This window comes from Leptopilina heterotoma, unplaced genomic scaffold (assembly GCF_015476425.1).
Source record: "Leptopilina heterotoma isolate Lh14 unplaced genomic scaffold, ASM1547642v1 Lhet_369, whole genome shotgun sequence".
Taxonomy (NCBI): Eukaryota; Metazoa; Arthropoda; class Insecta; order Hymenoptera; family Figitidae; genus Leptopilina; species Leptopilina heterotoma.
The window spans coordinates 735,222-761,066 of NW_025111048.1; the positions used below are offsets into that span (position 1 = coordinate 735,222).

General features: G+C 23.0%; 2 protein-coding genes across 2 annotated transcripts; one reads left to right on the forward strand and one right to left on the reverse strand.

The window, feature by feature from the left end:
• Positions 1-1,197: 1,197 nt before the first annotated feature.
• On the reverse strand, positions 1,198-7,307 carry LOC122505782. The gene is made up of 5 exons (XM_043617606.1): positions 7,062-7,307; positions 6,027-6,728; positions 5,781-5,927; positions 2,149-2,241; positions 1,198-1,940 (listed from the first exon to the last, which is right to left on the reverse strand). Exons 2-5 carry the CDS (start codon positions 6,708-6,710, stop codon positions 1,251-1,253), a joined length of 1,614 nt encoding a protein of 537 aa, XP_043473541.1. The 5' UTR covers positions 6,711-6,728; positions 7,062-7,307; the 3' UTR covers positions 1,198-1,250.
• Positions 7,308-10,208: 2,901 nt separating this feature from the next.
• LOC122505795 (pre-piRNA 3'-exonuclease trimmer-like) lies at positions 10,209-23,845 on the forward strand. Its single transcript, XM_043617635.1, has 13 exons — positions 10,209-10,429; positions 11,399-11,633; positions 14,130-14,414; positions 14,501-14,705; positions 14,797-14,898; positions 14,986-15,099; positions 15,162-15,258; positions 15,383-15,482; positions 15,616-15,702; positions 15,792-15,880; positions 18,069-18,167; positions 18,240-18,318; positions 23,474-23,845. The coding sequence occupies exons 1-12, from the start codon at positions 10,299-10,301 to the stop codon at positions 18,295-18,297; spliced, it is 1,602 nt and encodes a 533-aa protein (XP_043473570.1). The 5' UTR covers positions 10,209-10,298; the 3' UTR covers positions 18,298-18,318; positions 23,474-23,845.
• Positions 23,846-25,845: the final 2,000 nt, after the last annotated feature.

Genomic DNA, 25,845 nt, shown 5'->3' on the forward strand with positions numbered 1-25,845 from the left:
TTTTTGTCGTCAAGTTTAATTTTTCGATAGCTACTTTTTTACCACTTTTTGTTAGTTTGAAAGATACTTTTTTAAAATTAATTATCGAGTGCAAAGTCTGTTAATTGTTAAATTTATTTATTTAACGAATGGCAGTTATATATTTTGATTCGTTAAATTTACAGTAATAAATATATTGAATCTAAAATAAATTTAAATATTGCTGTTGCATCAATTTTTTTGTTCTTTGAAAATATTTTTAATAGACAGACAGAAAAAAAGTTTTTAGTATATTTTGTTGATATTCTTTTAATTGATTAAATTTATAAATTAGATTTATAGATATGTGTTTCTATCCTTATATTAAAATATGTAATAAAATAATTTATTTATAAAAATTGAGCGTGAACAAATACTTTTTCCTTACATACGGATCCTAATGATTGTTCAGAATCTAGTATCTATTGAAATACTTCAATCTTTCACTGAATCATTTCTGAAATATTCAGAAAATATTATGTACTATATTTGTCAGTTTTTCTAGTTTTCTTGTTAAACAAATTATGAAACATATTGTTGTTTCTTGGCTTCGAAGAGTTTAATTCGGCAAACATATATAAAGTTACAAATCATTACAAAAAGATATACTTGACTTTATTATTTACATTCTTTTATATACTATATTGTCGTTTTATGTATTAACTTTAATAATGTAATCTCAATTTTCCATTTCTCAGTTAACTGTCATTGAAGTTTTTAATATTTGTCTTTTCATTTTGTTGTCGATATCATAAACAAACATTTGCATCCACACTTAATACATAACAGTATTAACCTTATAATTTGTGGAAGTATTTGTGCTCTAATAAGGTATATTAATTAAGTGTAACATTTTCATAATACTTTAAAGATTGTTAATTTCTATACAAAGAACATTTTGGTTTGTTTCCAGCTTGACCTAAATAACTAATGATTATACTAATGATAATAATTTATGATAAGGCATCCAATAAAAAATTATTGTTCTACAAAGTAGATACATTTACAATAAACATTTAAAAAGGTCTCACTGCACTCTACAACAAAAATTATAAAATACCTAAAGATTTATAACAAAACTGATATAAAATTTAGTTATAATTTTTTAAAAAATCTTTATTGGAAAGTGGACTAAATACCTTTAATTGTTTATTTAATCAAATTTTATTTATGTTGATAAAGTAATACTTTTTGGAAGTTTATATGTATGGAAGAATAAGTGGTTTGCAGACTCATAAACAACATCCAACACAATCTACACCTACACAATCACAACTTCCACAAATACAATCTAAACAAATACAATCTCCACAATCACAACCTCCACAATCACAACCTCCACAATCGCAATCTCCACAACAGTTATTATCATTACCATCGCAACATCCACTATTTCCAAAACCGAGCCAAACAGGAAAAATGTTTGGATGTGGATCAGTTGCAATACAACAAAAACAGCAATCAACACCATTAAAATTATTGTTATAGATATAATTGTCATTTATATTAGAATTTACAGCTTCATTTGTGCCAACATGTGACCTCACATTCTGCAATTCATACTGATTCTTGTAATTTAGATTTTCAACGGAATGAAATCTCTCCTTATTGATGTAATCTGCACCGTGTATCTCAACAAGAAATACTTTAATTGTATGCTCCAATTTCTTAATAGCATTTATTCTAGAATCAAAATGATTATTACCAGGATAAATAGTAAATGGATCAATTTCATTCCTGCTTTGACTATCTTGATATGATGATTCAACATTAATTGCAGAAAACCGGACATTTTTAGTATTATCAACAATACAATCACCATTGCATACATGTTTTGATCTATTGGATTTTTTCCAATAATTAAAAAACATTTTTATTCCTCCCTGAACAATACACGTTAGCATTGACATATATCCGCAAATCTATAATAAAAACATAAGTTTAGTATTTTTATTTTTTATCAAATATAGGATACTTGCAACTCCACAAGGGTTTCTTATAATTATTATTATAGCATTCAATACAATAGTGCACAAAGTCTAATCATGTCGGCTTATCCGACAGAAAATACTCGTATAATAGTTTCATTAAAGAATATATAAATATTATTATAATTATATGAGTACTTACAATTATTGACACTGGCGTAATAGGAGAAGTAACAATAACTACCGTTGTTATAATTCCATACAACATCGTCCATATAATACAAAAGAAAAGATCCTGAAAAATAAAAATTATATTATAAACTATTGAATTTTTTGGACAAACAGACTTTGCACTCGATGGTTAATTTTTAAAAAAATAGCAAAAACTAGTTTTCAAAACTAAAAAAAGTAGTAAAAAGATAGCTATCGAAAAATTAAACTTTGACAACCGCAAAAATACTCGTTTTAGACACTTCACAAAACTGACAAAAATTACAATCTATATTTTATTTTCTTGACTTTTCCCTAATTTTCATAAAAAGTATTTACTTCTTTTCTTATCCTGGAAATAAATTGAATTACTGCAACAAATTCTATTATTCATGAAAGAATTTTAAACATTTATAAAAATAATTTAATTCTTGCGATAAGAATTTTATGAAAATTTTTAAAGAATTGATTTCTTTCGGCTAATTTTATGCAAATTCTTAATTTAAATAATTCAATTCCAGAGTAATTTCTATTATTTATGAAAAGAATTGAACTCTTACAAAGATTTTTACACAAAATTTTTTAAATAATTTGAATTTTGTTTGGAAATTCTATAAAAATAGTAGATATTGAAAATCATTAAACTACGAAAAGTTCTTAAAAATAATTAAATTTTATAAAGAATTCTATTAAAATTTTTAACAATAACTGAATGTCTTGGGTAGGGAGGTCACTTTTCCCAAAAAATCATATTCCCAATGAAGAGTCTCTCTCAAAGTACTTTTTTTTATAAAATAAAATTGTTCATGAAAACAATATTCTTCTTTAAATAAATTATTTTTAATAATTTTTGAAAAAGTTCTTTGAGAATATTAAAATCCATCAATTATAGGATATATTTTAATTTTACGTAATTTCTATTATTCGGAAATTCTTCAATTAAATATAATTAGTAAATAAAAACTAGAAATAATTTCAAAAACAAAATGTCCATCAAACTTTGTCAAAAGAATTAACTGTAGTACAGAATTGTTAATTAAAATTAATATTTGTCAAAATTTAATTATTTTTAAAAATTCTTTCTATAAAGCTTTTAATATTCAATTATTATTATTATCTAAAATTCTAACTGAAATTCATTTTTAAATCAATTTTTATTAGAAAATTCTATTAGAATTCAATTATTTAAATACGAAATTAAATCATTTATTAAATAATTAAATGTTTCTAAAAATTGAATTCTTATAAAGAATTTTACCAACAAATTTTCAAATAATTTAATTCTTTCAACGAATATTAATAAATTTTTTTTAAATAATTACATTTTTCAGGCAATTGAATGAAAATTGCATTAAAAATAATTAATATTCTGCGATAAGTTTTCTACTTTATGAGAATAATTCAATTCCAAAGCAGAATTTTATAAATTACAAAAATAATTGAATCCCTGCATAAACCTGCAATGTATTTTATTCCTCATGAAAGAATTTAAATATATTTAAAAAAATAATTTGATTTTTGCGAAGAATTTTATAAAATGTTTTAAAGAATTCATTTATTTCGACCAATTTTATGTAAATTCTAATTTAAATAATTAAATTCATGAGAATAATAAATTGAATTCTTACGAAGATTTTTACAAAAAATGTTTAAAATAATTGAATTCTGTTTGCAAAATTTTATGAAAATAGTAGATATTGAAAATCATTGAATTGAGAGAAATTTTAAAAAACAGTTAAATTTTACAAAGAATGAATTAAAATTTTTTGACTATAATCAAATATCTGTGTGGTATTTAATAAAAATTTCTAAAAAATACTTGAATTCCTAAAAAGCATTTTATTATTTATGAAAATAATTGAATTCTTGCGAATGATTTTATTAAAATTTTTTTAAATAATTAAATTTCCAAGGAGAAATTTAATGCTTTTAAAAATAATTGAATTTTGCAAAGAATTTTATTAAAATGCCTCAAAATAATTGAATTTTCGGTATAATTTTGTTATTTAACGACATTATTGAATCCTTGCATAGGAAGAATTTTATTAAAATCTGAAAGAATAATTCACTTATTTAAGAAAAATTTTGATAAAATTCTAAGCAAGAATTCAATTATTTTCATAAATAATAAAACTCATCGAAGAATTTCAATTATTTTTCAACACTTTAATAAAATTTTTTGCCATAATTCAATTATTTTCAATAATAATAAAATTCTTCTCAGGAATTCAATTATTTTCGAATATTTTAATAAAATTCTTCGAAAATTCTTCGAAATCAATTATTTTAAATTCAATAACTTTTAATAAAATTTTTCTCAACAATTCAATTATTTTCATAAATAATAAACTTCTTCTCAAGAATTATTCATATTTTTATTATTTTTAATACAATTTTACAGGAAATGCTCAAGAATGTAATTATTTAAAAAAATTTAATTTCTATTCCTCTAAAAAAATCAATTATTTAAAAAAGTGTTTTTTTTAATTCTTTGCAAAATTCAATTATTTAAAAAAAATTTTAATAAAATTCTAAGCAAGAATTCAATTATTTTATTATTTTCATAAATAACAAAACTCATCGAAGAATTTCAATTAAATTTAATACTATATTTTTAATTAATTAATAGAAAAATCCATTTATTTTCACAAATAAAATTTTCCACAAGAATTCAATTATTTTTAAAAGTAACAAATGTCTTCTTGGAAATTCAATTATTTTTGAAAATTTTAAAAACAGTCTTAGGAACAATTCAATTATTTTTAAATATTTTAATAAAATACTTCGAAAGGAGTCAATTATTTTAAATACAATTTTAATTAAATTTGTCAAATAATTCAATTATTTTTTTAAATTTTTATAAAATTCTTAACAAGAATTCAATTATTTTTAAAAGTAATATATTTTTTTCATGGAAATTCAATTATTTTAAAAAATCCTAATAAAATTGTTTACAAGAATTCAATTATTTTCATAAATAATAATGTTATTTTTGAAAATAATTGAATTCTTCATAGGAATTTTATAAACATTGCTTTAAATAATTAATTTTTAATTCAAATAATTGAATTCTTGTGGAAAATTTTATTTGTAAAAATAATTGAATTTTTCTATTAATTAATTTAAAATAGTATTACAAATAATTGAAATTCATCGATGAGTTTTATTATTTATGAAAACAATTGAATTCTTGTTTAGAATTTTATTAAAAAATTTTTTATATAATTTAATTTCCATGAAAAATGTTATTAGTAGTGAAAGTAATTGAATTATTTTGTTGTATAAAAATTTTAATTAATGTTTACTTGAGTATATTGGAGAGCCTATTTGTTTATTAAAAATCTTTTTAAAATTGACAATATGCAGAGTTTTTAAGCACAAATTCAAAGCATTGAAAAAGTTATCATGCCAGAAGTTATTGAAGATTTAATTTTTGACTTTCCGGTTTTCTATCGAATTATATTTGCAGTGTTAATAAAGATTTTTGCAAAAAATGATGGAAATTTTAGTTTTTACATAGATAATTATAGTATGATTTTTGTTCGCCCTGAGGTTAAGTATTATTGTATACTTTTTTTTGTCTGAAAAAATGATAGTAAATAAAACGAATAATAAAATACTCACAATTGCTTGTACTGGTGACTTCCAACAAAATGACATCATTATTAGAATTGTAAAAACACATCCCAATAAATCGATTGTAAGGAGAAATATTTTTGAAAATATTAATCCAGACTTGATGACTTGAACAGTGGAAAAAATGTCACAAAACTGGAATTAAACAAAAAATTATCTAATATTAGAAGAATAATTTATTGAATAGTGACAAATTGAATTAATTCTTTTGAATTTAGATGTATAAATAATAACCATTCTTAATAACATGATAATTGTCAGAAAATAAAAAATCCAACCAGATGGAATCATTTCAAGTTTTCTTCGTCTTTTTAAAATACTCCTTAATACGTCATTTATTAATGTTGCCTGTTGTTTTGTCATTTTCGTCCGTGTTTTAATGACAAAACTGAAAATATTTTCTAATGACTCTGTTAATTTAATATTCTTCTCTTCTTCTGTTGAGAATAAATTCTTTACAATCTTTTTTGCTTTTCTTAATTCCTTTACTAGTGATTTCATTTCAATTTCAGTAATCTTGTTACTATCATTATTTGATTTTATTTCTATATTAATTGAAAACATTGATGATGACTTATTATTATTTGGGTTGTCATTTTTTTCAGATGATTCAACTAAGTCTAATTTCGAAGAAACTGATCGTGATGGCTGTGTCGTGATTACATCTGACGTAATTGGTGGAGCCCATGACATATTCCTTGAGGTTTCAATTTGTTCCAATGATTCTGATTTCATTTCTTTAGAATCATCAATTTTTTGCAATGCACTGTTTGTAGAATTTATTGATTCAGTATTTGTTGAAACTGTTGGCAAATTTGAAATTGATGATGCTACAGTTGTTGTACCAACAGACATTGTCGGTACCGCTGTTGATGATGTTGAAGTTTGTGAAACATCTTCCATAAATTCCTTGGCCATCTTATTAACTCCGATATTCTATTAATATTTTTAAACATAATATAAATAAACCATAAATGAAGTAATATAAATTTTAAATAATAATTTTTAATAAATAATTTTTAATAACATAATTATTAAAGAAACACTTTTTCTTTAGTTAAAAATTCAGAAACTTTAATTTATCCAAAGTTTATTTAATCTTATAACAATAATAAAACTTACGTTCTTTTACAAATGAATCAAATTCTCGGTAAAATATCTAATATACAAAGATAACTATATTTTCTTAGAACACATTTCATTTTATTTTTATATTAAAACTATTTGAATCTGTATTAAATAAAACAAATAATAAAAAAGCATAATTACCGTTCGGTGATGTATTAAAATTTAATATTTTTATAAAATGCGGGAAAATTTAAAGTTTTAATATTATACATATAGTTTTAAAAAACATTAACACTCGATAGATACGTAACTACATTCACTCATATACTGTTGTGACTACAACAAGCTGCCAAGTTTTCAGATATTTCTACAGTGTTGCCATATATAAAACTTATTACCAAAAAATTTTCGAGTTATATATTCTATTCATAAATGTGTCGGATGACAAATAACAAACATAATTTACTAAAAATGTCAGATTTACTGATGTGTGACAATCAAATAATATATATGAATTCTTAACGTAGAAAAAATATTTCATTCATATTTTAAAAATTTTTAATTATATTTTTAATTATATTTCTTTGGAACTTTTATTTAAAAAATTTATAATATGGAAAAAATGAATTATAAACTAAGATTTTTTAGAATATTTATTCTATATGATACAATGAAATTTTATATCTATATATAAATAATTTTTTATCAGCAAATATACAGATGGTAATAGATAATAGATAATAAAATGTACAGCTGATGCGATTAATACAAAATAACATTATTCTCAATTTTTACATTAGATCAATGTATTATTTATTAATATGAACATTTTTTAATATTTTAAAAACAAGAAATATATTTGATATTTTTATTTATTATTACAATTTTCTCATTATAATAAATAGAGTATAAAGTGTGACATAACAAAATAAATGGTCACCCCCCCCCCCTATTTGTCACAATTAGTCACATTTTCATAGAACCCCTCCCCTCCTAAAAAGTGTGACGTAATTTATGGACGAAGCCTATTACATTTAGTAATTATACAAAATGATGAGATTTTATTTCTTTTTTAATGTTATTTATAATTGAAGATTAAATTTGAAGAAGTTAACAATTTTCCCGAATCAATCTACACAAATAAATTAAATATCTTAAATAAATCTCGATAAGCTCATGGGCTTCAATGTATATCGACAGCACGCAGCTGCCCTAATACAGAAACCTGCTTAATTTGAAAAATATTTTCGAAATTAATTAATAATTTCAAAATTATCAAAGAACTCAGAAAAAACGGTAGCATGGTGGGATACGAGCCCACGACCTTTCTATTGCCGGTAATTCATCTTTTTCTTCATCTGAACTTGGTTTATTTTTGTAATTTTGACATTTTTTCGTTTAGAAAAAATGTTTAGAAAAAATTTTATAATTACAGACTTCGTACTCGATAATTAATTTTAAAAAAGTAGAAGTAGCTTACAAACTGAAAAAAGTAGTAAAAATAGTTGCAATCGAAAAATTAAACTTGATGATCAAAAAAACTCGTTTTAAACACTTCACAAAACTGACAAAAAATCCATTCTATATTATATTTTATTTTCCTGTATTTTTCATTAAATTGTAAAAAATGTTTTAAAATAATTTACATTAAAATTTTTGACAAAAATTGAATGTCTGTGTGGTAATTTATTAAATATTTTCAAAAATAATTGAATTCCTAAAATGCATTTTATTATTTATGAAAATATAATTATTGAATTCTTGCAAACGATTTTATTAGAATTTTTTTAAATATAATTGAATTTCCATGAAGAAAATTACTTTTAAAAATAATTAAATTCTTGTGGTGAATATTGTTATTTATATGAAAATAATTGAATTTTGCAAAGAATTTTATTAAAATGCCTAAAAATAATTGAATTCTTGAATTATTTATGCAAATAATTAAATTCTTGGGAAGAATTTTATTAAAATCTAAAAATATAATTAAATTATTGCCAAAAATTTAATAAAAATTGAATTTAAAATAATTTATTGATTTCTTTTCGAAGAATTTTATTAAAATATTTGAAAATCATTGAATTCATGAAAATAATTTTATTATTTATGAAAATAATTGAATTTTGCAAAGAATTTTATTAAAATGCCTTGAAATAATTGAATTCTTTCGAAGAATTATTTATGTAAATAATTTAATTCTTGGGAAGAATTTTATTAAAATCTAAAAATATAATTAAATTATTTCAATAATTTCATTAAAATTCTATTTAAAATAATTGAATCCTTTTGAAAAATTTTATTAAAATATTTGAAAATAATTGAATTCCTCAGAAGAATTTTATTATTTATGAAGATAATTGAATTTCCATGAAGAAAATTACTTTTAAAAATAATTGAATTCTTGTGATAAATATTGTTATTTATGAAAATAATTGAATTTTGCAAATAATTTTATTAAAATAAAATAATTGAATTCTTGAGAAGAATTTTATTAAGATCTAAAAGAATAATTGAATTATTTAAAAAATGTTATTAAAATTGTATTTAAAATAATTGATTCCTTTCGAAGAATTTTATGAAAATATTTGAAAATAATTGAATTCCTGAGAAGAATTTATTATTTATGAAAATAATTGAATTATCGCGAAAAATTTTATTAAAATGTTTAAAACGAATTGAATTTCCGTGAAAAAATTTTTTATTTTTGTAAATAATTGAATTCTTCATAATATCTATAGTGGAAAACTTTATGTTTTAAAAAATTGAATTTTTCGATTAATTAATTTAAAATAGTATTAAAAATAATTGAAATTCTTCAATGAGTTTTATTGCTTATGAAAATAATTAGATTCTGGCTTAGAATTTTATCAAAAATTTGTTTAAATAATTGAATTTCCATGAAAAATGTTATTATTAGTAGTGAAAGTAATTGCGAATTATTGTGAAGAATTGTATAAAAATTTTGTTAAATAATTGATTTTTTGGAATTTATTAAAAATGCTATTCTAAATTAATTGAATTCTAGTGTAAATTTTATTATTTATGAAAATAATTGAATTTCGTTTATTTTTTGATATTATAATTAAATCGTTTTAAAGAAATTGATTATAATTTTGAAGAATATAGATGAGCGCATATTAAAAAGAACAGACATATGTATAAAGTAATATGACAAAAGTTGGCCGGAATTACACATAAATTTTTCAATATTATCTTTTTTATATAGAGAAATAATTTAAAATCAATAATTTTATTTTCCAATTTCTTTATTTTTTTTCTTGATTTTATACGTTTTATACTTATTTATAATGTAGGTATTACGCATGTGTGAACATAAAACCCAAAAAAGTCTTCTGCTATATTATTATATTAATCATGTGCTATAACTGCGTGTATATTTATTAATTTATTCTTCCCTCTTAGACAAAATAAACAAAAATGATTGAAGTGACTGATCAAAATTTTGAGGCATTATATCCTAAAATTGAAGAGACTTTAAAAAATGCCACATTTTTTTCAATTGACACTGAATTTAGCGGTGTAAAAACAGATTTCTTCGTAAAAGAGAGGTTAGTTTTGAGTTTTTAATTTATTTTCTTTTAAAAAATGTATTAAATTGTGTGTTTCAAATATTTTTCTTCTCCATTACAAAATTGAAATTTATAATTTATAAATTAACATAATTTATTTGTAAACAATTTTTTTTTTAAATAAAAATATTTTCTTTTTACTATCCAATCTGGGGAATTTCTCTTGAAGCATTTCAAATAGAGGCCTGCTTATTGTTATGATCAAAATCATCAAAAATCATCAAAATTCACAATGTAAATTAAAAGTTTGATTATTTTCATATATAAAAATAACATTTGGGAGAATAGTTATAAAAAAATATTTATAAGGAGTGGTAAAAAATAGTATCTGCTAATAGTTTTGTTTTCAACAAAATTAGCTGAGAACATTAGGTACAAGAAATTAAAAATCTCCGACAGAAAGTTCCTAGAGCACTGAATATAGTAATTTTCTGTTGGTAACACCGAAAGCAATGGATAGAATTCTAAACTTTAAGATATATAATTATTAATTATAAGTGATATAAGAAAATGTCAAAGTATGCAATTTTTAGGTACTGATTTTCTATTTCGACTATTAATTTCAAAAATAGTCAAATATAACCTATTAACTAAGCGCATAATAGGTATTTAGCCTAAAAATTGTTTCTTAAAATAATTTTTTTTAAATCTGGGTTACCACAGGTCTGAAAATTCAGGGAAAAATTTGAAAAGAACTTAGTTTTTTAAAATATTTTAATTTTTATTCTTTTGAAGTTAGTTGAATTTTTTAATTGAATAAAGCATCAATTATTCAAGAACAACAGTTATTATTTATTTATTCCCCGATTTTGTTCCATTAAAAAATACTATACAACAAATATATTATTATCGAACTGTAAAAATATTATATGAGCGATTAATTCGATGAAAAAATAATTTCGCCTTTTTTATTTCAGCAATAAAATAATTTTTAAAATTCTTTTTCAGCCTCTTTGATTCGCCAAATGAACGTTATGAAAAATTAAAGAATAACATTAAACCGTTTATTATTATTCAATTTGGTCTCACTGCATTTCGACATATTCGTGAACAAAATACATATAGTGCCGAGACATTTAGTTTTTATCTCTTACCTCGTTCAATTCCATCAAAAAATAGACATTTTGTCTGGCAAATTTCATCTCTGGAATTTTTATCCATTTATAACTTCGATTTCAATAAAGTAAGTTTGGTTTGTTATTCTTCAAATTATTTCAATAATATTGTTGCATTAAAATACTAAAATTTCTTGTAACAAAAGCAAGCTTTGCACTCATCTACAAACATTTTTTATACAATTCTTCACAATAGTTCAATTACTTTCACTAATAATAACAATAATTGTCAAGAATATTCAATTATTTTAAAAAAATTCTAATAAAATTGTAAGCAAGATTTAAATTATTTTCATAAGTTATAAAATGCTTTTTAAAAATTCAATTATTTACAACAATAAAAAATTATAAAATACCACACAGACATTCAATTATTGTCAAAAATTCTAATAGAATTCATTGTAAAATTTAATTATTTATAAAAACTTATCGAAATTCAATTATTTTCAATATCTAGTATTTTCATAAAATTTCGCAAAAAAATTCAATTATTTAAAAAAAAAGTGGATAAAATTCATCCAAAATTCAATTGTCTTCATAAATAATAAAATTTCCACTGGAATTCAATAAATTTAGAATAACATTTTTAAAAAAATTTCAAAAAAATCAAATATTTAACAACATTTTTATACAATTCTTCACAATAATTCAATTACTTTCACTAATAATAACAGTTTTTATGGAAATTCAATTATTTAAAAAATTTTTTTATAAAATTCTAGGCAAGAATTCAATTATTTTCATAAATAATAAAACTTATTGAAGAAATTCAATTATTTTTTATACTATTTTAAATTAATTAATAGAAAAATTCAATTATTTTTATAAATAAAATTTTTCACAAGAATTCAATTATTTAAAATAAAATGTTCACAATATTTATTATATTTCGAAAAAAATAATTATTTAAAACAATGTTTATAAAATTCTTATAAAGAATTCAATTATTTTTAAAAATATCAAAATTTTTCTTAATAATTTAATTATTTTCATAAATAATATAATTCTTCTCAGGAATTGAATTATTTTTGAAAATTTAATAAAATTCAAATATTTTCATAAATAATGAAATTCATCACAGGATTTCAATTATTTTTAATACAATTTTACAGGAATTGCTCGAGAAATGTATTTATTCTTAAAAATTTAATTTCAATTCCTCGAAAAAATTAATTATTTAAAAAAAAGTGTTTTTTTTAATTCTTTGCAAAATTCAATTATTTAAAAAAATTTTTAATAAAATTCTAAGTAAGTATTCAATTATTTTTATAAATAAAGAAACTCATCGAAGAATTTTAATTATTTTTAATACTATTTTTAATTAATTAACAGAAAAATTAATTTATTTTCACAACTAAAATTTTCCACAAGAATTTAATTATTTAAAATAATATTTTTATAATATTTATTATATTTCGAAGGAAATCAATTATTTTAAATATTATTGTAAAAAATTATTTTTATAATTCTTTGGAAAAATTTAATTATTTAAAAAAATAATAAAATTCTTCTCAGGAATTCAATTATTTTCAAATATTTTTATAAAATTCTTCGAAAGAAATCAATTATTTCAAATACAATTTAAATTAAATTTTTTTTTAAAGTAATTGAATTATTCTTCTAGATTTTATTTTAAATTCTTCCCAAGAATTCAATTATGTCGATAAATAACAAAATTATTCCGAAAATTAAATTATTTTGAGGCACTTTAATAAAATTCTTTGCAAAATTCAATTATTTTCATAAGTAACAATATTCATCACAAGAATTCAATTATTTTTAAAAATAATAAATTTCTTCTTGGTAATTCAATTATTTTTGAAAATTCTAATAAAATAGTTCGCAAGAATTCAATTATTTTCGTAAATAGTAAAATGCTTTTTAACGAATTCAATTATTTTAAAAAAAATTTAATAAAATACCACACAGACATTTAATTATTCTCAAAAAATTTAATAGAATTCTTTGTAAAATTTAATTATTGTTAAAAACTTTTTGCAATTTAATGATTTTCAATATTTACTATATTTTCTTAAAATTTCCAAACAGAATTCGATTATTTAAAAAAGTTTTTGTAAAAATCATTGTAATAATTGAATTCTTTTCATGAATAATAGGAATTTCTCAGGAATTTAATTATTTAAATTATAATTTGCATAAATTGAGTCAAGAGACAGCTTTAAAGATTTTTATAAAAATCTTCGCAAGATTTTAATTATTTTTCAAATATTTAAATTCGTTCATGAATAATAAAATACGTTGCAGGTAAATTTAATTTATTAGCAGGATAAGAAAGAAGTAATTATTTTTGATGAAAATTATTGAAAAAGTCAAGAAATTAAAATATAGAATGGAATTTTTGTCAGTTTTGTGAAGTGTCTAAAACTAGTTTTTTGGTCGTCAAGTTTAATTTTTTGATAGCTACTTTTTTTACTACTTTTTTTTAGTATAAAAGATACTTTTTTCTTTTTTAAAAATTAATTATCGAGTGCAAAGTCTGCAAAAATAGTAATCGTATTTTAAAAATTATAAATTTTAATTATATTTTTAAATATCATGATCAGTTTGCCTACGATGGGATATCATACTTAAATGAAGAGGATGAAGTCGATTTGCAAAATAATTTACAACAGGATATTTTAATGCAAAATTTAGAACGATTACTTTGCAATCGTGATGCAGATGATTTGAAAAATTCTCGCAATACAGTTGCTGATTGGTTAATTAAAAAGACTGAACCATTTGATGTATTGGAAATTATTTCTGAATCACCATTTTTACAGTATCTTATGCAAAAAGAATTTAGAAATCAATTTCAAGATATTTGGACGTATTCTGGAAAGAAGAAAGTAAATAATTTTTTTTTGTATAATTTATATAATTTTATGAAATAAATTAAGAATCGTGAATATTTAATGCATTGTTTTCTTTTTAGGTGAGTGTTATTAAAGTAACGAAAGAACAAAGAAAAGAATTTGAATTAAGGGAAAAAGGAGAACTTGAGGAGAAATTATTGAATTACTACATTGGTTTTTCTAAAGTTTTTAAACTTCTTGTTGATTTAAAAAAACCAATTGTGGGACACAACAGTTTAGTTGACTTGATGTATATGCATCAACAATTTTATAAACCCTTACCAAGTGAGTTTATTTGTTAAAGTAAAAATTATTTTGAAATCATTATTTATTATCAAAAAAAAAAAAAAAATTATATTTTATTATTTTTCTTTAGAGAAATACTCCACTTTCAAGAAGAATATTCATCAACTTTTTCCAACAGTATTCGATACAAAATATATCAGTTATGAGCTAAAGAAAGTTTTACCAAAGGAAGGTGTGTTGAACTATTACTAAAATATTTATTTACCTCATATAAGAATTACAATTTTTATATATTCTAATAAATTTTTTTCTCCTTTAGATAAATTCTCATCGAATGCGCTCAGCACTTTGTATTATTATTTTAAAAATGAGAAGGGAAGATTTCTCTCATTACACTCGCCGAATATAAGATCACAAACGTTTTTTAGAAATGGTAACACCTCTTGTTTTTAAATTAAAAATAAAAAATTTTAGTTATTAAAACATTCTTTCCAGATGAGGATAAATTTCATGACGCAGGATGGGATTCGTATTGCGCCGGATTTTGTTTCATAAAATTGTCACATGTATTTGCTGCAAATAAACGTGGAGAGTAAGAAAATTCATTAAATACTTTAGTGGAAAATTTTAAATAAAATTTTTTTTTTCATTATTCTATAAAATTTTTCTGCTTCGTTAAAGTAAATATAACATCATTCTTTTCTTTTCTATATTAGAGGCAGCCAATACAAACCGATGACTAATATTGAAATTTTAAATGGAGTAAAGTCATTTAGCAATTGTATAAATATTATTCGAGGAAATGTACCGTTTTTGGTAAGAAACTAATTGTTTTACATTTCTAAAAAGTTTGTAATTTAATTTAATTTTGAGAGCATAATTTGAGACTTCAACTTTAAATTTAATTTCAATTGCCTCATTTGCATAATCTATTATGAAAAAATTGTAGAATTTTGGAGGACCTGATCCAATTTCAAGGAGACCTCAATGGCTTGTTGTTCAATCACAAGGTTCAAAAACATTCTGCGTTTCTGAGGTATTTAAAAATACAGTCACTAGGAACAATGCATTTTAAAAATGGTTGTCTATTCCATTAAAGTCTTTATAATTATTGAAATCATTTAGATTGCAGAATTATTTTCATCGTATGGTAGCGTTGACGTGAAATCATTTAATTCACGCTATGCTCTAGTTGCTGTCTCCAATCATCGTAGGTTAGTAAACTTTATTTTTACATATTATTGCAATGTCTGTAAATGCGACTGTAAATATGTTCGTAATTAAAAATCTCAATACGACAGTATTTTAGTTACAGCACTTATAACCATAATTATAGTTGTAATTACGTTTGCCGCATATTTCTGCATTTTTAAAATCTATTCGAAACTTTTAGTTTGGGTTACATTGAAATTATCATGGTCTGGTTTTTTCCGACAAATTCTAAATTCATATTCAAATAATCTTTCGACTGAACCAGATAATTTTCAAAACATTAATCCCTGACATCTTTAAAGCTACAAAAAGTATGATAAAAAATAAAGCACATGATTTTGATAGTCACTTCTGTTAGCATTGTGGAAAAAGTGGTTACTTTTATTTAAAAACACTTAAAAATTGCAATAAAATTTTCTATCCTTCAGGATGTTGTTCAGTAATATCCTAACAACAATCTAGGTTGTTAGCAGTTGACAAAAAATAATTAAATTGAATTGAATTAAAATTAAACGTCTTTTAATGACAATTATCATCATCCGCTAGTGTTCGGCTGTGGTTACTTTTATTTAAAAGCACTTAAAAATTGCAATTAAATTTTCTATCCTTCAGAATGTTGTTCATCAACATTCCAGCTACCACCTAGGTTGTTTGCAGTCCACAAAAAATAATATAATTGAATGGAATTAAATTTAAACGTCTTTTTATGACATTTATGATATTCTGCGTGTTCGGCTGTGGTTACTTTTATTTAAAAGCTCTTGAAAATTGCAATTAAATTTTCTATTCTTTAGGATGTTGTTCAGCAACATCTTAGCTACCAACTAGGATGTTAGCAGTCCATAAAAATAATAAAATTAAAAAGAATTTAATCTTATCGTGTTTTTATGACAATTATGATCTTCTGCTGGTTTCCGGCTGTGGTTACTTTTATTATAAAACTCTTAAAAATTACAATTAAATTTTCTATCCTTCAAGATGTTGTTCAGCAACATTCCAGCTACCACCTAGGTTGTGATCAGTCTATAAAAAATAATTAAATTGAATTTAATTAAATTAAAACGTCTTTTTATGACATTTATGAGGCTGGTTTCCGGCTGTGGTTACTTTTATTTAAAAGCTCTTAAAAATTACAATAAAAATTTTCTATTCTTCGGGATGTTGTTCAGCAGCATCCTATTAAAAATCTATGTTGTTAACAGTTCATAAAAAATAATAGAATTGAGTTAGATTCTCGAGCGTTGATTATGAATCTGAAGTCAGATTTTTAAAATTCAAAATGGCGGATCCAATACGGCGGACAAATTTAAAGAAACCAGAAGGATTTTTATGAAGCTTAATATTTAGAGTGTTTTAAGGTCGCTTAGTACGCATCTGCAGTCAAATTTTCAAATTTTTAAATGTCGGTTATCAATATGTCGAACAAATTTTAAGAAAATAGTTGGATTTTTATGTAACTTAGTATCTACGAGGTTAATTTTTTAAAATTTGAAATCTCAAAATAAATATGAATAGTCAAAACAGTCTATTTATAGTCGAATTTTTATGGTTATTATTTTCAAAAGATTATTTACCTTACAGATCTATCGTATTAATTTTAAATCTATATATAAATAAATTCCAAATGAAATAAGTGATCAACATTAATACGAAAATAGATCCATTTTATAACATTTCGTGAGCATGTCAACTTGAATAAACATTATTCGTTGCTGTAACTTGTCAAAATGACATCAACCTGTTTTTCTTCCAAGAAGAAAGGTCCTTCCCCTTAGTTCAATAGAATTTTATGGGTTAACATAATAAAATTGACCTAAAGTCAATAATAAGAAATTTCATTTTTAATTTTATTATATACATACTGTTTTGCTTTCACGCGTTATTTTTGCCTTCTGTTAAATCTACAAATTCAAATGTTTTTTTTTTGTTCATTTCACTAAATTCTATAATTTACAAAATAGTATAAATGTTTTAATACGCAGTTTGTATTTAAAAGTATATAATCTTCTGCAAAGCAAAGAAAACAATTTTGGATGACTTTCAAGAGCAACTCGTGTTTATTTATCGTTTGTATATTGTATTTTACCAAATTATAACATTAATGTGTCAATTATTAATATTAAGAACATTGTAATTGTTTTTCTTCTAAACTTTAAAGTATATTTTCATATTCTTTGTTTTTTCTTCTAGTGCTCGTGATATTTTGCAACACTTTCAAACACATACGGAAATTCAAATTAAACCTTACAATTCATTTCGACATTCCACTAAAGTGAAAATTTTCTATTGGTATGTTCATCTATTATATAACAATTATTATTTAATGTAATAATTATTTTCATTTGAAAATACTTTTTGCAGGTCCAGTTTAATTATTTCTGGATGTATCATCACAATGTGGTTGCAGCGAAGATTTTAATTCGAAAAATTAATTTAGAAGGTAATTCGAAATTTTTCTATATATATTAGTGTCAAAATTTGTGAAGTGAGCCATCATTTTCCGATGGGCGAGTAACATTTTTCTACTCTATATATGAGCAATTCCACGGTAAGTGATCTGAAGAATTTTGGATGATTTTAGCAATATTAATAATACTTTCTGAATTTGTTCCTTTATATGCATAGAATAAAAATGTACAAAAGTTTTTTCAAAATTTTCAAAATTTTTTGAGTTACCTCTTACTCAAAATTTTGGTCGGTTTTTCAAAAAAGGCATATAACTTTTTTGTTTGTTAACCGATTAAGACAATTTTTTTTGGAAAATACTCATAATAAGAAGCACTTTAAAGAAAAAAATAATAAAAAAAAAAAAAAAAATTTTTTGCCCGAAAAAAATTTTAAAAAATTTTTTGAATTCAAATTTTGAAAAAAATACCTCTTCGATTTGCAAAATTTTTTTTTGTAGTTATTGTGTATAAAGTAAAGAATGCTCCCTATAAATTTAATTATGGGACAACAATAACTTTTCGAGAAAAAAAATAAAATGTCCAGCGCGGCGTGTTTGGACTTTTGCAGTTTTCGAGTATGGCGGAGGTTTTGTGATCAGTGTCTATTAAAGAAATTATGATTTTATGATTTTTAACCGTCGTGATTCTGTAGTTGAGTTGGAAAATTGTTTTACTGAAATCTCAGTTGTAGAAATTGGAATAAAAGCATGCAGTTTTTGTGTACCGGGAATAGTAACCGATTTTTCAAATCTTGCTTTTAGAATACGTTCTTCTTCTAAATATTCTGCATGTGTACAAAATGCAACATTAATTTTTTCCAAGCTCTGAGCGAACGTAAATAAGTCTCTCGCATTTATAATTTGATTTTCAAATGGTCTTTGCAAACTAGCATGGGCAGCAGCTCTCTTGAGTGTACCTCCGACTCCATCGCAAGGACCTTTTCCATGCGATGTTGCAAAGAAATGCCACTCAGCGTCACATCCAAAATCTGTGTTGTGATGTGTTAAGTTTACAAAATTTTTTCGGTTTTTGTATTGAGCTGCTGATCCATCGGAGAAATAGACAATCTTTTTTAATTGCGTATTGATATTTACTCTTAAAAAATTAATTAATTTTCTCTGAAATAAATGGACAGTAATAGTATTGTGTTCTAAAATTTCAGAAATTACGACAAAACTAATGTGCTGCAATTCTTTTTCATTATTCATGTAATATGCTACAAATGGATGAACAGTAGCTTGATTGTTCGTCCAATGATAACTCTGAGTAGAATCTTGGACTACGAAAGAATAATTTTCAGCAAAGTCGCAAATTACTAATAATTCGCCATCACTTAAATTAGATTTGGCGTCATCAAGAAATTTATTCTGCTCTTTCGCAATGAAACTGTGCAAAATCAGTTTTTTTTGTTCTTGGGCTAAATAGTCAACAAACTCTTCAGTGGATTTTATAATGGTTTCGAGATTAGAGCGATCTACTTGAATCCATTGTTTAAAGGTGACATTTTCAATATTATTTTTCGAATAAGCTGACAATAAATCGGCTTTTAATTTTTCATCTCCTGGACATGAAGAACAAGTTTGAAGGTAGCATTCTACTTGTGCTGGGTTGCAAATTGATTGTGCTATCCAGTGTTGGTACGTGGGAAATTCAAGATCACCGCTAAGGGCTAATTCATTAATTTTCCCACCCATAAACATTAATTTTACATTTTGATGAAGAGTGCAGACGCAAACAGTATGCGTTCCACTCCCTCCTGTTAATATGCACTCCTTCGGTCTTAATTCAGCGAATTTTGAAAATCCTATTGGTTGTTCAGGATGAGATGCTTTAAACAATTTATGTAATTCCTTAAGATTACACATCATTAATCGCTTTTGTTCCTTAATTTTTTTTCCATTATGATCCTTAACTGTAACATAATCTCTCTTACCTGGCATAATACGACTGTTGTCATCTTTTTTATAAAACTTTTGGACTAAAGTTTTTGTTTCTACAGGAAGCTGTTTTCTTGATACAGGTTTTTGAGTAGCTAAAAAATCATTTGCAGAGATTAAATTTTTGGCATTTCTTGACATCCGATTTGAACACTCAAATGTTTCTTCAATTCTTTGAATTGTCCAAGTTTTTGGTAAAATTGTTAAAATTTTTAATTGAAGACACTTATCTGCTTCAGATTCTTTAAATTTTTCTTTTAGATGTTTTACAATGTCGTCATTTTCCTTATTAATGGATTCATCAAGATCAAAAAATTTTTTTTCTAAAACATAAGTAATCTTTTTTATTAACTCTTTTTTTTCAGATACCGTGTAGGTATTTTTAGATTCGATTTGAGGTTCATTTAAAATCATTAAAAATTGATTTAAATAGGAAAATGCTGCCTCTTTATCCACTGCAGGAAACTGTACCATTTCGACATCCAGATTTTCTGGGATTAAAACATTTTGAATATCATCCATTTCAGCATCGCTATGATCATCATTATTATCATAATTTTTAGCATCTATTTTTTGCATTTGATTATTAACATTTTTTGCTGTTAATAAAGAGGGAGATTTTCGAGATAAAGATTTTCTGCAATTTTCACAAAGATATTGCTCACGTGAAAGACTTCCAAATTTTTTTGCAAGATCTTTTGAAACTTGTCGAAGATTTTTTTTATATCTCTCATGCTTAGGCTTATTCAACGGGTTACAGCAGAATCTAGTAAACGGCATTTTAGAATATTTTTTTAAAGATGAAGAGAAAGAATTTAAGAATCTTACAAAATATTCGGAAAAAAGGTCAAAAGTAATATTAATAAACCAAAAAATAATAAAATAATAGACAAAATTATAAGTAAATTATTTAAAACTTTCGAATTAAATATTTAAATTCGATTGACAAATCAAATAAAAACAATAAGACACGCAAATTCACAAAGGAAAATTTCAAAAAGTACCACTTACCTTCAAAGAATACGAAATATTCGTAAAAAGACTGTAGTCATTTCCTCACGTATTTATAGAGTTCGAAACGCAAGTCATTAGCGAGCAAGATTATCCGCAGTTAAGACAGTGACATCTTACAACTCCGAAGGGAACTATTATGTAAATCGCGCGAATTTTTGAACACCACACAGTGGCGAAAAATGTACTTTTTCGTTTCAAATCTCTCTACAGGTTACAATTTTTTACCAAAACGATTTTTCTTTTCCTTTAAATCTTCGTACTTAAATTCTCTATCGATCTCTTGAGCCCAATTTTTGAATTTTTGTTTTTAAACATTTTTTTATTAACAATAAGTATTAAAAAAATTGTAAAATATATCTTTTTTAGCAACATTAATTCAGAAAATTAATCAAAAAATCTATTAAAATAATGTTTGAGTGTTTTTGATGTTTGAAAAAAGTATTACAATTTATTAAATTGTTTAAACAAATAATTGTTGTTATTTTTTTCATAGACTGTTCTTAGGGCTAGAAATTTCTAGTTTATTCTGTATTGTGCATTTTTTTGTTACTAAAACATTTAAGTATAAAAGAAAATTAAAAATTAGGTATTTAAACATTGTTTAAACAAATTATTTTGTTAATTTTTCAATTTACAGTACTTAAAACTAGAAATTCATAGTTTTTTTCTCAATTTTGCAATTTTTTAAAACTTGAACACTTAAGTATAATACAAAAATTAAAAATGTATTATTTAACCATTCTTAAACAATTTATGTTTTTAATTTTTTAATCGATTGTATTTAGAAAAAACTAGAAATTTCTAGCTTAAGTACAGTTTATGAAAAAAATAACAACAATTAATTGTTTAAACAATTTAATAAATTGTAGTACTCTTTTCATACATCAGAATTACTCTTGGAATTACTCAAACATTATTATAATAGATTTATTGATTAATTTTCTTAATCAATGAAACTAAAAAATATATATTTTATGATTTTTTAATACTTATTGTTATTAAAAAAATGTTTAAAGAAAACATTCAAAAATCGGACTCGAAAGATCGATAAAGAATTTAACTAAGAAGATTTAAAGGAAAAGAAAAATCGTTTTGGTAAAAAATTGTGACCTGTAGAGTGATTTGAAATGAAACTTGTACCTGTCATTGATCCCAAGACCGCCGCCATACTCGAAAACTGCAAAAGTCCAAACACGCCGCGCTGGACATTTTATTTTTTTTCTCGAAAAGTTATTGTTGTCCCATAATTAAATTTATAGGGAGCATTCTTTACTTTATACACAATAACTACAAAAAAAAATTTTGCAAATCGAAAAGGTATTTTTTTCAAAATTTGAATTCAAAAAATTTTTTTAAATTTTTTTCGGGCAAAAAAATTTTTTTTTTTTTTTTATTATTTTTTTCTTTAAAGTGCTTCTTATTATGAGTATTTTCCAAAAAAGATTGTCTTAATCGGTTAACAAACAAAAAAGTTATATGCCTTTTTTGAAAAACCGACCAAAATTTTGAGTAAGAGGTAACTCAAAAAATTTTGAAAATTTTGAAAAAACTTTTGTACATTTTTATTCTATGCATATAAAGGAACAAATTCAGAAAGTATTATTAATATTGCTAAAATCATCCAAAATTCTTCAGATCACTTACCGTGGAATTGCTCATATGATAAAGAAAAAATACAATTTTAGAAAAATGTTAAAACCATAACAAATACTCGCCCATCGAAAAATGATGGTTCACTTCGCAAATTTTGACACTATATTCAAGTAGAATTTTTAATAATAATAATAATAATAATAATAAAAATACTTAAAAATCAGTTTCATTATGTCCCTGAGATATAATTAATCATAGGTATTTTTTTTGTGTGCTTCGTTTTTATTTTTCTGACGTAGGTTGCTCTCGGACAAAAACTGTCAACATCTTGACAAGTTCTCTAAATAATACGTGGCGAAATGCTTAAACGAATTCTTTCGAATGTCTTTTCTTTCTGTTCCCTCCGGAAGTACCTGACACAGTAAAAATGTTTTTTTGTCAGATTATATCTGTTAATAGTCTCTTGAAAAATCAAAATACCTCATTTTTTCTTTTTTATTCAAACTAATTCTTCCAGAAGAGGAAAATTCTTTAAGTAGATTTTATAACAAAATCTTTATTTTCTAGTGGAAAAAATTATTTTTTTTTTAAATTTTAATTGCAGAATTAGAAGAACTGCAGAAAATGAAAGATGTCGCCACTGCTGTCACAAGTCGTTTAAGATGTAATTTTATGTTGTTTGAGAGAGATATGAGAAAATTCAAAGACGCAAAGGAGCCGAAATTTTGTGAGCGTTCTCCAATATTTCAAAAGTTTTCTCTGGCCAAGACCCAAGGCCAAAATACTCAAAAATAACGCAGCAGAGCAAGTTCGTGTGGGCGAATGGATAACCGTTCTATCGGTCAGATTGATCGCTAAGGCAGGTGGGGTACTCAAGGCTCAATCTGTCGCAGCGTATCATTTCTTCAACAAAGTGCAGAGGTCACGTGTGAATACATATTCGCGAAAACTTTTTATATTCTATTTTTCAGAAAAAGAAAAAAAAAATTAAAACTTAATTTTTGAATTATTTTGTCTATTTGTAAAAATTTCATTTTTGTATATTTTTATACATTGTTTAAGGAAATAAAAATTTTTGTCAATTATATGCTCATATTGCTATGTTACTTTTTTCAATTGTTTCTGAAAAATTCAATAGTTCGAAGGGTTTTTTCGTGAAACTAAAAAATAAAAACGAAGAATTTGAAAATGAATAGAAAAATTGGGAGATTAGGAAAATTTTTTTTCTCTTCTCTCACTCATCAAATATAATTGCCATCTCATTTTACCATCTACATCGAAAAGCACTGTTGAATTATTTTTGTCCATAAGCTAAATGTGCAAAAATAGACTAGCCTAGTCCCTGGCCTAGAGTGTAGGCTTGACCTGCCACTATATCAACAAAAATATTTCAAGGATTTTCAACAACAAAAAACAAAAAGAGTGAGAAATAATTCCATCAATTAAATATTGTCGAAAGTGATTAGATCCTTGAATAACGTGTTTCTAGATTCAAAGTAGTTTTTCAAGTTCATTCAACCGCTTTATTCTCGTACGTCTTGTTTATTTCCAAATTGACTCAACAGTTTGTTTAAAGAACTCGAAGAGGAGTTCAATCAAAAAAAAAAAAAAGAAAATCATCCATTTTCTTTATCATTGCCAGGAAGAATATTTCTTTATTAGATTTCGCTATTGAAAAATTTAACTTTGACGAACACAATAAGACTGATAAAAAATTCCATTCTGTATTTTATTTTCCATCGACTATTTCCTAATTTTCATCAAAAATATTTACTTCTTTCTAATCCTGATGCTAATAAATTAAATTTACCTGCAACGTATTTTATTATTCATGAAAAAATTAAAATATTCATAAAAATAATTTAATTCTCGTAAAGAATTTTATAAAAATTTTTAAATATATTTTTTGTTTCAATGAAAACAGAAAATATGTTTGAATTGAATATAATTATTCGAAAAAACAATATTTTTGAATCAAAGCAGTAGATATTTTCTACAAATAATTGATATTAAGCTTACAAACTAATTTCAATTAAATAAAATCACTTAAAATTATTTTTCTACTTAAATTAAGTATTTAATGTTTTCTCAAATGGAATTTAAATAATTGAATTCCTGAGAAATTTCTATTATTCATGAAAAGAATTAAAATTCGATTACGAAAATTTTGACAAAAATTTTGTTTAAATAATTGAATTCTGTTTGGAAATTTTATGAAAATATAGTAAATATTGAAAATCATTGAATTTCGAAAATTTTTTAAAAACAATTTCATTTTACAAAGAATACTATATTAAAATTTTTGACAATAATTGAATATCTGTGTGCTATTTTATAAATTTTTTTTTTCAATAATTCAATTTCTAAAAAGCATTTTATTACCTATTTATGAAAATAATTGAATTCTTGTTAACAATTTTATTAGAATTTTCAAAAATAATTAAATTTCCAAGAAGAAACTTATTACTTTTAAAAATAATTGAATTCTTGTGATGAATATTGTTATTTATGAAAATAATTAAATTTTTACTTAGAATTTTATTAATTTAAAATTTTTTTTAAATAATTGAATTTCCATGAAAAATGTTATTATTAGTTCAAGTAATAATTGAACTATTGTGAAGAATTGTATAAAAATTTTGTTAAATAATTGATTTTTTCGAAATTTTTTTTAAAAATGCTATTCTAAATTAATTGAATTCCTGCCCAAATTTTATTATTTATGAAAATAATTTAATTTTGGATAAATTTTATCAATTTGTTATTTAAATAATTGAATTCTTTTGTGAAATTTTATGAAAATAGGTACTAGATATTGAAAATAATTGAATTTCGAAAAGTTTTTGCAAATAGTTAAATATACAAAGAATTCTATTAGAATTTTTGTCAATAATTGAAAGTCTGTGTAGTATTTTATAAATTTTTTTTAAAATAATTGAATTCTTAAAAAGCATTTTATTATATTTATGAAAATAA

Coding starts and splice junctions, on each gene's coding strand:
- LOC122505782 (XM_043617606.1), bottom strand. CDS start 6,710: ATGGCCAAGGAATTTATGGAAGATGTTTCACAAACTTCAACATCATCA. Junction 5,928..6,026: donor TTATCATGTTATTAAGAATG/GTTATTATTTAT, acceptor GTTTAATTCCAG/TTTTGTGACATTTTTTCCAC. Junction 1,941..2,148: donor TTACGCCAGTGTCAATAATT/GTAAGTACTCAT, acceptor TTTTTATTATAG/ATTTGCGGATATATGTCAAT.
- LOC122505795 (XM_043617635.1), top strand. CDS start 10,299: ATGATTGAAGTGACTGATCAAAATTTTGAGGCATTATATCCTAAAATT. Junction 14,415..14,500: donor CGTATTCTGGAAAGAAGAAA/GTAAATAATTTT, acceptor TTTTCTTTTTAG/GTGAGTGTTATTAAAGTAAC. Junction 15,881..18,068: donor GCTGTCTCCAATCATCGTAG/GTTAGTAAACTT, acceptor TTTTTCTTCTAG/TGCTCGTGATATTTTGCAAC.